The sequence below is a fragment of the Panulirus ornatus genome, chromosome 30, assembly GCF_036320965.1.
Source record: "Panulirus ornatus isolate Po-2019 chromosome 30, ASM3632096v1, whole genome shotgun sequence".
NCBI lineage: Eukaryota > Metazoa > Arthropoda > Malacostraca > Decapoda > Palinuridae > Panulirus > Panulirus ornatus.
The window spans coordinates 8,967,501-8,982,881 of NC_092253.1; the positions used below are offsets into that span (position 1 = coordinate 8,967,501).

General features: G+C 49.7%; 2 protein-coding genes across 2 annotated transcripts in view; one reads left to right on the forward strand and one right to left on the reverse strand.

Annotated features, from left to right (window-relative positions):
* The window catches only part of AstCC (Allatostatin double C), a 29,488-nt gene extending 14,587 nt beyond the window's left edge, over positions 1-14,901 (reverse strand). Inside the window, exon 1 of the mRNA XM_071679747.1 lies at positions 14,612-14,901. Within this exon, the coding sequence (XP_071535848.1) occupies positions 14,612-14,884 (273 nt within the window). The 5' untranslated portion in view covers positions 14,885-14,901. The remainder of the gene's footprint in view (positions 1-14,611) is intronic.
* The window catches only part of LOC139758392 (uncharacterized), a 67,108-nt gene that overhangs the window by 13,457 nt on the left and 38,270 nt on the right, over positions 1-15,381 (forward strand). The window lies entirely within an intron of this gene.

Genomic DNA, 15,381 nt, shown 5'->3' on the forward strand with positions numbered 1-15,381 from the left:
TGAAGAACCAATGTAAAACTGTACAATATTATGATAGACACATGAAGAACCAATGTACAAGTGTACCGTATAATGATAGACACATGAAGAACCCTTTAGAACTGTACAATGTAATGATAGACACATGAAGAACCCTTTAGAACTGTACAATATAATGATAGACACATGAAGAACCAATGTAAAACTGTACAATGTAATGACAGACACATGAAGAACCAATATAAAACTGTACAATATTATGATAGACTCATTCACTCCATGAATAATCTTCAGAAAAAAGAAAAATTATTTGAAAGAAAAAAAAAAAAGTGTTCAACCCGTCCTATACGCGTTCCTCACTGGCATCACTATGGCTGAGTGGGTCACTAACCAGGTCATTATCCGCGTGACCTGTGCCCCTCCGGGCCCTCCTGATGACGGTACAATGAGGGGGGGGGGGGGACCGGGTCCCCTGATCACCCTTGTTAACGAGTTGGTCCCCTCCCTCCCTCCCTCCCTCCCTCCCTCCCTCTCCCCTGAGGGAAGGAGGGAGGGATGTAGGTGTGTAGGTAGGTGTGTAGGTAGGTGTGTGGGTAGGTGTGTAGGTAGGTGTGTGGGTAGGTGTGTGGGTAGGTGTGTAGGTAGGTGTGTGGTAGGTGTGTAGGTAGGTGTGTGGGTAGGTGTGTAGGTAGGTGTGTAGGTAGGTGTGTAGGTAGGTGTGTGGGTAGGTGTGTAGGTAGGTGTGTGGGTAGGTGTGTGGGTAGGTGTGTAGGTAGGTGTGTGGGTAGGTGTGTAGGTAGGTGTGTAGGTAGGTGTGTAGGTAGGCGTGTAGGTATGTGTGTGGGTAGGTGTGTAGGTAGGTGTGTAGGTATGTGTGTGGGTAGGTGTGTAGGTAGGTGTGTAGGTAGGTGTGTAGGTATGTGTGTAGGTAGGTGTGTAGGTAGGTGTGTGGGGGTAGGTGTGTGGGTAGGTGTGTAGGTAGGTGTGTAGGTAGGTGTGTAGGTAGGTGTGTAGGTAGGTGTGTGGCTAGGGTGGCACCTGTTCCGTACGTGTATAGACTAGGTGGAATACATATGGGCTTGTGCGTTTGACATATAGCGTGGTCGAAAAGAACGTACACACACACGCACACACACACACACACACACACACACACACACACACTGACCATCGATCATCACGGGCCCAACCGGGGTCGGGCACACTTGGGTTCGAATCCTGGGCGAGGAAGTCGGCCCCTCCGACACAGCCAGTCCTATCTAGTCATCCTCCCACCGAGAGCTGGTCGATAAATGGGTGTGTGTGTGTGTGTGTGTGTGTGTGTGTGTGTGTGTGTGTGTGTGTGTGTGTATACACACACGTAGGAGTAAAGCCACGGGACACACACACACACACACACACACACACTCGTAATCACACAAGAGCTCTCTCTCTCTCTCTCTCTCTCTCTCTCTCTCTCTCTCTCTCTCTCTCTCTCTCTCTCTCTCTCTCTCTCTCTCTCTCTCTCTCTCTCTCCTTCTAATAACTGCTGTCCTTAAACAGCTCAGTCTACGAAATGACCAACCTTTCGCGTGGGCATCGAACCCCGCCACAACAGACGTCTGGCTCCCTCCTCCTCCTCCTCCTCCTCCTCCACGTTGGAGGTATAAGGTCGTAACCCAAGGCCAGCCAGCGGGGCCTCTCCCTGGCTCTCTGGTGACGACGGTGAGTGTGAGGTCATTTCTCTTGTATTCCGCTGGATTTGGGGGGACGGAGACCGAAACTGCCTTTTTTTCAGGTCTGAGTCAAGAGGCTAACAAAGAAGAAGGGGAAAAAAAAGGCTTCGGTGTGTGTGTGTGTGTGTGTGTGTGTGTGTGTGTGTGTGTGTGTGTGTGAGGGGGGCGAGGAGGGGGAAGAAGGAATCCAGTAGCTTTGTGCTGGGAGGTAAACCTCTTCCCAATGGTCCTCGATCCTCCTTAAGACTCTTTGTTGAGTAGGATCCCAAACCCCCCGACCTAACCTAAACCACCACCCAGCCCACCAACCCACCCTCTCACCCACCCTGGTGGGGTGGGGTGGCTAGGGGGTTGTGGGGGTAAGGAATGAGGGGAGAGGTGGATGTTTCGTTGACTGTTGGGTCGTGGGAGGGGGAATGTTGGGAGAACTGATTCAGGGGAGAGTTTTACGAGGGAGAGGAGAAGGAGTGGGGAGAGAGGGAGAGGAGAGGAGGAGTGAGGAGAGGGGAGAGGGGAGGGAAAACCCTGCCCATGGACCTCCTGCGTCGTCGTCGTCGTAGAAGAAGGCGATGACGAAGGACGGGGAAGGCGGTGGAAGTCCTCTCGTTCTGTATTGTCACTTTGGAAAACGGAGGAACAGAGGAAGGTGCCAAGTTGAGATATATTTTTTCCCCCTCTCAGGCTCAGCTGTCTGCTCTTGAGACAACCCTGCTGAGGCGGGAAACGGCGATTACATATATATATATATATATATATATATATATATATATATATATATATATATATATATATATATATATATATATATATATATATATATATATTCCTATGAGTCCACGGGGAAAATGGAACACGATAAGTTCCCAAGTGCACTTTCGTGTAATAATCACATCATCAGGGGAGACACAAGAGAGAAATATAACAGTCAGTTGATATACAACGTAGAGACGTAGCTAGGTCGCCATATGGTAAACATGCGGTATTTATGAATATACAGTCATTTCCGTATTAGGGGCGATCATAGCCTAGCAGTTAGCGTTCCCGAATACCACGCAAAAGGTCCTGGGTTCGAATCCTGGCTGTTGGAAGGCATTCCATGTTGTATGAAAATGCACGTTCACATGCACTGTATTCATATATATATAGCACTCCCTCCCTCACTTCATATCTACCATCCTCAGCACTCTCTCTCTCTCTCTGTATCTGTCTATCTATCTATCTATCTATCTATCTATCTACCCCCACCACCATTGCAATCACCCCCTCCACCATTGTTTCCCCTTCGACACCATCTGTTCGAAGGATCTACATTTCCGCCGTTCTCGAGGTTGAGACAGGTGAGCAATGTGTCTCGCTGTATCTTCAACGTCTGAGCTACAGCTGAACTCTACTACATCACTCTACGTTCCCAGCTCATAGCCCTACCTACACTCTACAACACTCTAAGTTCCCAGCTCATAGCCCTGCCTACACTCTACAACACTCTGTCCCCAGCTCACAGCCCTACCTACACTCTACAACACTCTGTGTTCCCAGCTCATAGCCCTACCTACACTCTACAACACCCTGTGTTCCCAGCTCATAGCCCTACCTACACATACAACACTCTATGTTCCCAGCTCACAGTCCTACATTCGTCGACTTCCTGTGTTTGGTCGGTGAGTCGTGAGGTAATAACACAGTCAGTTGGTTGGTGGTGGTGATGGGACGGGTGGGGTTACGCAGTGGCTGTGGGGACGGTCCAGAAACCTCACCCTCCCGCCGGGGTATCAGCTGGCCCTCTGGGAGGTGGAGAGATGCCCCGTCTTGAGGTATGAGGTCTTCTGTCGTCCCCCGGCCACAGCGGAGTGGGGCTGCTGGCGGTGGAGACAGACGGGTGTGGCAGACGACTTTGACTTGTGTATGGAGAGTTAGGCACTTCGAGAGAGACAGTGTGGGTGATGTGTGGGAGAGATGATGCAGGCGGTATGCACTAGGAGGGGGATAATGGAGGCGGTATGCACTAGGAGGGAGATGATGGAGGCGGTATGCACTAGGAGGGAGATAATAGAGGCGGTATGCACTAGGAGGGAGATAATGGAGACGGTATGCACTAGGAAGGGAGATAATGGAGCCGGTATGCACTAGGGGGAGAGATCTGTCTATCTCTCTCCCTATCCATCCATCTATCTATCCATCTATTTATCTATCTGTCTATCTAGCTAACCATTTATCTATCTATGGTCTGTCTATCTATCTATCTATCTATCTTCCAACGATGTAGTCTCGTTCCAGCCTTCTAGGCTCAGCCTCTCACCTCGCTACACGATCCTTTTACTTACACATCTCGCCAGCATAGCGCAGCGGATTTCAGCTTCCAATCACCTATTTTCACGAAGCCGATCATACACACCCTACCTAGCCGGCTACGTCATCATCATCATCTCTCTCTCTCTCTCTCTCTCTCTCTCTCTCTCTCTCTCTCTCTCTCTCTCTCTCTCAACACGGGGGCTAAAACGGGGTACGAATGGCAGCGATATAAGCGACGTGTCAAACATGTCGCGTCTGGGTTTGGGATGCGATGACGTTCGTTGGCAGCTGTTGCATTGGAGGAGGGTGTTCGAGCGAGCGGTGCGACACCCTATTTTACCCCCCCCCCCCCCCGGATGATTGGGGGGGGGGTTTCGTAGCGATACCTGCGCGGTCCTCAGCGATGAGGAAGCGGCTGCAGAGCAGACCCGATGATTTGCTGACGTCTATTAGTCGACGCTGAAAGGCTCGTCTTTGATGTCTCGAGACGATCCGAATGGGCTGGCTGCTTCGTTCAGGTTCATTCGGGGGGAACTTAGAAGTTTTTTCTTTTTACCCCCGTTGATTGACATGGTTAAAAAGAAGGTTATTTGTTTCGTTGATTCATTTGGCTTGTTGAAGCTGTTTCTTTCGTTGAGTCGTTTGGCTTGATGAAGCTGTTTGTTTCGTTGACTCATTGGGGTTCATAAAGCTATTTGTTTTGTCGACTCGTTCGGGTTCATGAAACTGTTTCGTTAACTCATATGGGTTCATGAAGAAGCTATATATGTCTCTCTCTCTCTCTCTCTGTCTCTCTCTCTCTCTCTCTCTCTCTCTCTCTCTCTCTCTCTCTCTCTCTCATCAGCTTTTACATTATATTATCGTTATGTATGTATGTGTGTGTGTGTGTGTGTGTGTGTGTGTGTGTGTGTGTGTGTGTAGGGGTGATATGTGTGTGTGTGGGCGGGATATGTGTGTGTGGGGGGATATATGTGTGTGTGTGTATGTGTGTTTGTACAGTGGCAAGAGTAATATATCAGACAACGTGTAGTGTTTGATCCCTTCCCACCCGTTCACGTTCATGTCTTCATCAGTGAGGGTTGCCAGTGTGGATGGAGAGCGGAGGTTAAGACGGTCAAGTGGAGGAACACACGCCATCCCTCCACTTCCCTCTCCCACCACCCCTCCATATCAGGGACAGTGTCACCCCCTCCACCCTCACCGCCCCTCCCCCTGCAGGCCCAGTGCCTCTCACCCTTCCCTCCCTAGCACTTCCAGTGCCTCCCTCCCGCCCAGGAGGGGCGTGCCACCCTCCCTGGACAACAAGGCAAGGCACTCGCAGAGCGTGGCGGGTCACACTGAGCGCTGACCTCCTCCCTGCCATGTAATGTCCGCCAGTAATGGTCTAGCGGCGCGTCGGCTCTTCGCCCAACTCGGGCTTGATGTAGGTTTTTTTTTTGCATAAAACTCTCAGGCTTCCCCTGGAGGACGGTCGGCCTTATGTAACACCAGCTGGAAAATAGTAAAACACACACACACACACACACACACACACACCACCGTCGCCTCCTATTACCGGAGATCCCTCGTCCCCGAGGTACCAGTTCGATGCCACACACTGCATCGAACTCACCCGAACTCGCCAGACCACGCAGCCCCAACTTCTAGGAACAATTATCAACCACCATCATATGATATATCAACCTTCAACCTGATTTATGTACAATGTCTTTCTCTTTAGCTCTGGTGCTTCCTTGTATATTATTTCTCTTTGTGCATTTTCAGCCTTTGAATGAAGTCACATAAGCAAATATTATTATTATTATTATTATTATTATCATTATTATCATTATTATCATTATTATTATTATTATTATTATTATTATTACTACTATCATTATTACTACTACTACTCCTACTACTACTACTACTACTACTACTACTACTAATAATAATAATAATAATAATAATAATAATGATACTACAATTATTGTTATTACTATTATTATCATTATCGGTATCACACGCTCGTATTAACAAAAAAATGATGATTGAGACAATCTGTAAACATCATTTCAAATGCTTTAGGTTCGTCGCGTTTGTTTACGTTAATTTACAACAAATAACCTCGATCGCGTTAACTCATCCCGCTTTGACCAGTTGACTTTCCCCAGCAGATGGTAAGGAGAGGTAACGGAAGACCTTAGTGGTGTGTGACGACGAGGTTATCTGTTGTGGGACAGTACGTGGGAAGGAGAGTTTAGAGACGAATTGATACGCTGGAGGGCAGTAAAGAGGTTTAGATTCTTAATCTACATAGGCATGGAAAATACATCGGAAGGCTCTTCCCATCCTCTACAGCCATCGGCACCTCAGACGACGAGAAAACAGCTACGAAGGAACACCATATGTGGTACAGAGAGCTAGGTTGTTTTGACTTGGTTTAGGGTAGGCTATGTTAGATTATTTTTAATCTGGTTTAGGTTTAGGTTAGATTAGGTTGTTTCAATCTGGGTTAGGGTAGGTTAGATTGTTTAGACTTGGGTACGGTTAGGTTATGGTAGGTTAGATTGTTTTGAAGGTTTAGGTTACGTCAAGATAGCTTAACTAAAGTTTAAGTTACGTTAGGTTAGATTGTTTTAGCTTAGTGTAGGTTAGGTTTTGGGTTAATATATATTTTTACTTGGTTTTGGTTGCGTCAGATTTTTTTTTTTTTTGGGAGTAGGTTCAGGTAAGGCTAGGTTAGGTTAGTTTTCGCTTGGTTTAGTTTAGATTGAGTATGTATATCACAGACAGTGGAACCGGCAATGCTCTCACCAGAGAGGAGTAGACGAAAACACCGACGTCCGATACTTTACGTAAAGAAAAAAAAATTGAGTAGGGCGAAGCTATCAATTAGTTGTTTACCGTGAAGCACCGTGAACGCTGGATCGAATCCCAAGGACTGGAGAGCGAAGTTGTGGTTGGCGGGGAAAAGAAAGGGAAAGTAAAATGGAAGAGTCGGCCCGCGTAAACCAAAGTGCTTTGATGTTCCCCCTGACTACAGAAACCTTTACGATTCGTCTTATGGAGTTTGTTATTCCAGAACCCTAGCCGCGCCACGGGCCTTGATCTGCCCAGTGAAAAGGGAGTCTCGCTCTCTCTCTCTCTCTCTCTCTCTCTCTCTCTCTCTCTCTCTCTCTCTCTCTCTCTCTCTGTATATCTCGCTCGCTGTTTTCAGTAGTCATTGTCCCCAGGAGGTATATATATATATATATATTTTTTTTTTTTCCTCCTCTCTTCTTTATGATGTATCTCTTTGTGCTGTAGATGTGGTGGGAGGGAAGCCCAGGGGGAAAGGAGGTACGCCCCGGGCCCCCGATGACAGCAGCCTAGTCCAAAGATTACAGGTGGAACTGCCTCAGATCTCTTCTTATTGCCTGACAACACACACACACACACACACACACACAAACACACACACACACACACACACACACACAAGCTCGGGGGGAGGGGGAGGGAGAGAGAATAAGATAAAGAATAATATCGTCATGGAAATGTCAAAGGATGTATTTACCTAACGCGGCGCGTGGAATTGGCGATAGGGGAAAAAAAAAAAAAAAACTGGACGCTTGAATTCATGATGATAGATAGACAGAGGAAAGATATATTAATTGAATGATGAAGGATGACAGCCATGTAAAGGTTCGCGTGAAGTATGAGTGGCAGCGGTGTGGGGGAACGGGTGGAGAAACACTGCCATCATAAAACAAGCGAAACTCATTTCGTCCTTGTGTGTGTGTTTTCAGACAGGCTTATGTTACTGTTGTTGTATTCACCATGGCCGCCGCCTTTTTGGGTCTGGCAGCCCGAGCGGCTATGAATGTCTCACACAGACTTACCAAAGCCACAGACGCAGAGGGAAGACAGACAGACGAGCGACCGAGAAAAGACGGATATAAATGTAAACTCCGGACCAGCAGGCGAAACGCAGCGGCCGAAAGAAAGTGTATCTCAATCAAAAGACTTTATTGTCTCACTTTACATACAAGAATATGTATTTCTGTAACACTTTGGCTTTAAGGCATTTGAGCGTATGGTGGGTACAGTAGATAATCATACGGACCATGGATATACGTTGTACAGTAACACACTACACCAGCCTGTACATATCCGAGTATCGCATGTAGAGAAGACATGAACGCGAAACCTCTCCTCTGTCGCAATGATAAAATCCTCAAGCAAGAGAACTAGTATTAACTCTACTGAACTTTGAGAACTAGTATTAACTCTACTGAACTTTGAGAACTAGTATTAACTCTACTGACCTTTGAGAACTAGTATTAACACTCTACTGAACTTTGAGAACTAGTATTAACTCTACTGAACTTTGAGAACTAGTATTAACTCTACTGAACTTTGAGAACTAGTATTAACTCTACCCAACTTTGAGAACTAGTATTAACTCTACTGAACTTTGAGAACTAGTATCAACTCTACTGAACTTTCTCGTTGTCTGAAGATCCATCGACTCCAAGAGGGAAGTCCCACAACATAGGGCAACATAGTTACTGGGAATGACTATGAAAGTCCACTAGACATTTTGTCTGAGAATATTATAAAAAACATGATCAACGTTTCATGGTCAGAGTTGGAATTTTCTTCGAGTTATGAGCCAGGTTAAGAGCTAGGCCTGTGACCTCTTCATGATATATAACTCAGACCTTCAAGTCCGAAACTATAGAATTAGTGATCTTCCGTACCTGCTGGTGTGTGAACTCGATGGTCTTGAGGTAGAGAGAGAGAGAGAGAGAGGTTTTAAACTCGGGACCAAATTGTTGTTAAACCTCCAGCCCTGTGTGTGTGTGTGTGTGTCACGCTGCGCTAGACATTGCCCGAACATGAACAGAGATTAAACCCTAAAGCGATAAGATGTTTGGGACATTACAGGCACAAACAGAGAGGAAGGAAAAAATGGTATAAATGGAGTCTAATCTGTTTCGCGAACTTTTGACCTCTTTAGGGGAAGATTAGCCTCGTCTCCCCACGGCCCTGGGGAACCACAAAGACCAGAACCTCATCACAGAAGACGCATGTTTTCTTCCCCTAGACGTGGGGGGGAAGGGAAGTAATGCTCCCTACTTCCGTTTTCTCTCGGGGAGAAAGTTTTATGGGTTTGTGAAGGAAGGGATTTTCTTTTTTGTTCGTTTGTTTGTTTAAGTCGCGATGCAAAAAGATGGGTTAGTGCTTGAATGGGTGACTGTCTTTATGTCCGATGCTTTTTTGGCAAATGCGTTGAGCGCTACGCGCTCTCCCTGCTTCAGGACAAAATCACCGTCATTATGAATTTCTCTCTCTCTCTCTCTCTCTCTCTCTCTCTCTCTCTCTCTCTCTCTCTCTCTCTCTCTCTCTCTCTCTCTCTCATAGTAAAGTCAAGTCTGTTGGCTCGAACCTTCTGGATGTGTGTGTGTGTGTGTGTGTGTGTGTGTGTGTGTCTGTCTGTTTCATTAGGTAAACATAGTTACATTGTCAATTTCCCCGTAACCTTGATGCAATGTGGAAATTCCCATCCCCCCTCAACTGTAGCACTCTGTCCTACGAAAAGTATTCCTCAATCACACTTATGATGAATATGAGTTTTTTCCCTTCTAGTTGGAGGGAAACTTAGAGGAAAACCCGTGTTACGTAAGGAGACGAAGGCATAAAAAAAGAATTATCCAAATCTCATAACTCAGAAGAGAAATGAAGACATTTAATGTTGCTTGTTCAACTAGAGACAGCCAACTGCTTGTTAAACTAGAGAAAGCCAACTGCTTGTTCAACTAGAGAAAGCCAACTGCTTGTTAAACTAGAGAAAGCCAGCTGCTTGTTCAACTAGAGAAAGCCAACTGGTTGTTAAACTAGAGAAAGCCAACTGCTTGTTAAACTAGAGAAAGCCAACTGCTTGTTAAACTAGAGAAAGCCAACTGCTTGTTAAACTAGAGAAAGCCAACTGCTTGTTAAACTAGAGAAAGCCAACTGCTTGTTAAACTAGAGAAAGCCAACTGTTTTCCTGCCCTGTCTTTTTCTATATTGATAAGATATCCGTTACCTTCACCGACCTCCTGCAGATGACCTCGTCATAGACCAATCAGGTCTTGTGTTATCTGTCCTTCCCATGTACTGTCCTCCAGCAGATGACCTCGTCATAGACCATCAGGTCTTCTTTCGTCTGTCCTTCCTATGTACTGTCCTCCAGTAGATGACCTCGTCATAGACCATCAGGTCTTCTGTCATCTGTCCTTCCCCAGATATTGTCCCTTGACCCGCAGTCCTTCCCCAGATATTCTCCCTCGACCCACAGTCCTTCCCCAGATATTCTCCCTTGACCCGCAGTCCTTCCCCAGATATTCTCCCTCGACCCGCAGTCCTTCCCCAGATATTCTCCCTCGACCCGCAGTCCTTCCCCAGATATTCTCCCTCGACCCGCAGTCCTTCCCCAGATATTCTCCCTTGACCCGCAGTCCTGCAGCTGGCTCGTGGGGCGAATCTGCTACTGAAGAAATAGGATCCTGGCGTCCTGTTGTCCTTGGTTCTTCTTCTTCTTCTTCTTGCGGCCTCTTGCCTCCTGATGGAGACGTCAGTTTTCTCCTGAGTGATGTATTTCCTCTCTCTCTCTCTCTCTCTCTCTCTCTCTCTCTCTCTCTCTCTCTCTCTCTCTCTCTCTCTCTCTCTCTCTCGGTCACACCTCGCTAGACGAGGCTGAGCCACGCCTCACGAGGGGAGAGGAACCCCGGTCTTGACAGGGCTTCGGGAATTAGCAGCTGGATCGTCTAGTTCCCTCCTGTCCCCGCTGCCAACACCTTCACCACCACCTTCTTCGTCGTCCTCATCACAGCCGACTTGATATGTGGACAGTCTGGACTCGTGTCGTCCATGTGGACAGTCTGGACTCGTGTCGTCCATGTGAACAGCCTGGACTCGTGTCGTCCATGTGAACAGCCTGGACTCGTGTCGTCCATGTGAACAGCCTGGACTCGTGTCGTCCATGTGAACAACCTGGACTCGTGTCGTCCATGTGAACAGCCTGGACTCGTGTCGTCCATGTGAACAGCCTGGACTCGTGTCGTCCATGCGACCAGCCTGGACTCGTGTCGTCCATGCGACCAGCCTGGACTCGTACCCCCAGATAGCCAGACACCAGCTGTGGTGTCCCCTTGTTGGCTGGGTTCTTGACCATCGCTGACGAAGAGATCAACGAACGCCTCTCGTCTCCTGACGAACTCGATCGAGACACAGAGGGAAAAACCCCCTACCATAACACCCTCTGGGGCTTCAGACAGGGTTTTGATTTAGGGGGTCGGGTCATAACCCAAGGTTAAGGCAGGGCTGGGTTGTAGTGGATGACGAAGCTGGTGGTGGTGACCCTACTCTGTGGTATATTCAATACTTGTATGGGACGGGAGGGGTTTGTTGGGAGGAGGGTGGGTGGGGGGTTAATGGTGAGCCTCAAACGACACCTTAATGGGGGAGTAAATTGAACTGTTGGTGACGGAGTATTTATTTTATGGTGGCAATTAAGGTGCTGGTGCTGCTGCAGGTGGCCCCGTCGATGGTGCCTGGAGAGAGGCTGTCTGTGTGTGTGTGTGTGTGTGTGAGGTCAGAGTCGTCGTGGACCTGGGAGGAGAGGAGGGAAACACTTGAGTGGGGGAAAAAAAGAGAAACCGAAATTGTGGTGACAGCTTGATTGATGATGGTGAGGGATGTGTTGGTGAGCAGCCGCCTCCCGCCTCCACCACAACACCCCCAGCAGGAGTTGAGGAGGTTGAGCAGCCGCCCCCCGCTTCCACCTCAACACCCCCAGCAGGAGTTGAGGGGGTGAGCAGCCCTCCGCCTCCACCTCAAGACCCCAGCAGGAGTTGAGGGGGTGGAGCAGCCCTCCGCCTCCACCTCAACACCCCCAGCAGGAGTTGAGGGGGTGGAGCAGCCCTCCGCCTCCACCTCAACACCCCCAGCAGGAGTTGAGGAGGTGAGCAGCAGCCCTCCGCCTCCACCTCAACACCCCAGCAGGAGTTGAGGAGGTTGAGCAGCCGCCCCCCGCTTCCACCTCAACACCCCCAGCAGGAGTTGAGGAGGAGAAGCCGTCGCTTCAGTACCAGCGTACGACCTTCGAGGTCGACGGTGCGGTGCGTGAAGACGACGGTACGATTTTTTTTTCTCGTAAATTTGACGGTACGATTCTTGAAGTCGACGGTACGATACTTGAACTCGACGGTGCGATGCTTGAACTCGACGGTGCGATGCTTGAACTTGATGGGAGGATTCTTAAACACGACGATACGACCTTCGAGTCCGACGGTGCGATCATTAAGCAAGGCGGTACGATCCTTGAGCACGACGGTACGACTCGAGCACGACGGTACGATTCTTGAGCTCGATGGTACGACCCTTGAGCACGACGGTACAACCCTTGAGCACGACGGTACGACCCTTGAGCACGACGGTACGACCCTTGAGCACGACGGTACGACCCTTGAGCACGACGGTAGGACCCTTGAGCACGACGGTACGACCCTTGAGCACGACGGTAGGACCCTTGAGCACGACGGTACGACCCTTGAGCACGACGGTACGACCCTTGAGCACGACGTTATGACCCTTGAGCACGACGGTATGACCCTTGAACACGACGGTACGACCCTTGAGCATGACGTAACGACCCTTGAGCACGACGGTACGACCCTCGAGCACGACGGTACGACCCTCGAGCACGACGGTACGACCCTTGAGCACGACGGTACGACCCTCGAGCACGACGGTACGACCCTTGAGCACGACGGTACGACCCTTGAGTACGACGGTAGGAGGGAATTCGAATATCACTTAGCATCTACTCCTTTCCGTGTGATAGTCTCGTCTTGAGTAAATATTAAGCGATAAGAAAACAGGAATCAATAGAAAAAAAAAGTAAATTTAGAAACTTAACTTTAGATTTAGAAACTTAGAGTAAAGCAATGATTGAAATGGACAGCATCTGACACCCGTGATACAGCAGGTACACGTACCTTACCTTCACTGTGCACCAGTGGTACGATAGGTACAAGTACCTTACCCTCACTATGCACCAGTGGTACGACAGGTACACGTACCTTCACTATGCACCAGTGGTACGACAGGTACAGGTACCTTACCCTCACTATGCACCAGTGGTACGACAGGTACACGTACCTTACCTTCACTATGCACCCGTGTACGACAGGTACACGTACCTTACCCTCATACTGCCGGGCAAAAAGCCGGATTAGATACTTTATTGCTAGTCAAAGGCCGGATTAGAGGCTGTATACTACCAGACAAAAGCCGGATTATAGACTGTGTACGATTGGGCAAAAGCCGGATTATAGACTGTATACTATTGGGCAAAAGCCGGATTATAGAGTCTATGCTGCCAGACAAAGGTCTGATTCGGGATTGAAATGCCGGACAAAAGCCGGATTACAGACTCTACGCTACCGGGCGAAAGCCGGATCATAGACTATACTACCGGACTATAGACTGAGCTACTGGGCAAAAGCCGGATATCTTGAATCTCGACTGAAAATGCAGACAGTGACGCAGTATCCGGACGGTAAACGTCCCTATATACGGACCTACGGACAGTAGAAGGAACCGGTTATCGTAACATCGGAACTGTTACGTGAGCGAGCGGCCGGGGTTGGTGGTGCGTCGACCTGGCCAGCGTGCGTCACAGGGATTCGAACCGTACGTAATTACGTACGTATATTCGCTTATGGTAGAGACAGGTAGTTTCCTCACTCTTTGGGGGGGGGGGGGGGGGAGTGCTCTAGGCAGAAGGGTAATGCGCCTCCTCTCTGGGGGGGGAAGGAATATTCCCTCCCCCCCGAAACACTTGAACCCCCGTAGATGGTGGGTACATTCCCTCACGAGGTTAGGTTAGTAGCCTAACTTTTTTGGGGGGGTAGTTAGGGAGGGGGGAGGGGAAGGGGAGAGCTGTCTGTAGCCTAACCTCCCCAGAGAGAGAGTATAGCCTTACCTACCCAAAATGGAGGAGGGTCAGTAGCCTAACCCCCAGAGAGAGTGTAGCCTTAACCCCCCAAATGGAGGAGGGTCAGTAGCCTTACCCCCAGAGAGAGTTTTGCCTTACCTCCTTAAAGTAGGGTTAGTAGCTTAACCCCCAGAGAGAGTTTAGCCTTACCTCCTCAGAGTAGGGTTAGTAGCTTAACCCCTAGAGAGGGTGTACTCTTACCCCCATAGAGTAGGGTCTGTAGCTTAACCCCCAGAGAGGGTATACTCCGTAGAGTAGGGTCAGTAGCTTAACCCCCGTGGAGTAGGGTCAGTAGCCTAACACCCCAGAGAGATCGTAGCCTTACCCCATAGAGTAGGGTCAGTAACCTAACCTCCAGAGAGAGTATAGCTTACCCCAGAGAGTAGGGTCAGTAGCCTAACACCCCAGAGAGAGCGTAGCCTTACCTCATAGAGTAGGGTCAGTAGCCTAACACCCCAGAGAGAGCGTAGCCTTACCCCATAGAGTAGGATGAGTAACCTAACACCCCAGAGAGAGTATAGCTTACCCCAGAGAGTAGGGTCAGCAGCCTAGCCTACCTCTGTCTCCCCCTGGGACTAGTGTGGGACCCCAGGCAGGTGAGGACGTCGGGTCCAGTACTCACCCTCTCAGGGATCTGCTCCACGACCTCCTGCGGCGAGCCTAGGGGCACCATCGGCTGCTCGGGCAGGACGGGCCGCACCTCCTCCAGGAACTGCGGGCGCGGGGCGGGCTGCGGCACGCGGGCGGCCGCAGGAGACCCCACCAGCAGGAGGAGGAGGAGCAGCAGCAGGAGCGGCAGCATGGGCGGGAGGCTCCTCGCCGTGGCTGCGACGGAGGTGGTGCTCCTGCCGGAGTCGGGGACGACGGGTTCTCCTCCTGCCGTGCCGTTGAACATGGTGCCTCGCGGGGAACTGTGGCAGCCTCGGGAGCCTCACGCCGTATTTCAGCAAGCCGGTAGGGGGTGGGGGGGGGAGGGGCAACGCCACGCCCACTTGCCATCTGGCCACGCCCCCCCTCTCTTCGCACACACGCGCGCCTTTGCGCAACAGGTGGGTGACCGACGCGTGGCAGGCGACCTCACGGACACACGCGGGGCCCGGTGGCCGGTTACAGCCCAGGCGCCAGACACGTCCTTGTGTCTGTGATGACCGTCTGTTGTGTCTGTGATGACCGTCTGTTGTGGTGTCTGTGATGGTCGTCTGTTGTGGTGTCTGTGATGACCGTCTGTTGTGGTGTCTGTGATGGTCGTCTGTTGTGGTGTCTGTGATGGTCGTCTGTTGTGGGTGTGTCTATGTCGGTCGTCTGGCGCGTCTGTGTTCGTCATCTACCCTGTCTGACGGATGTCTGTTGGTGTCTGTGATGCCCTTCTGTTGTGCCTGACGACAGCTAATT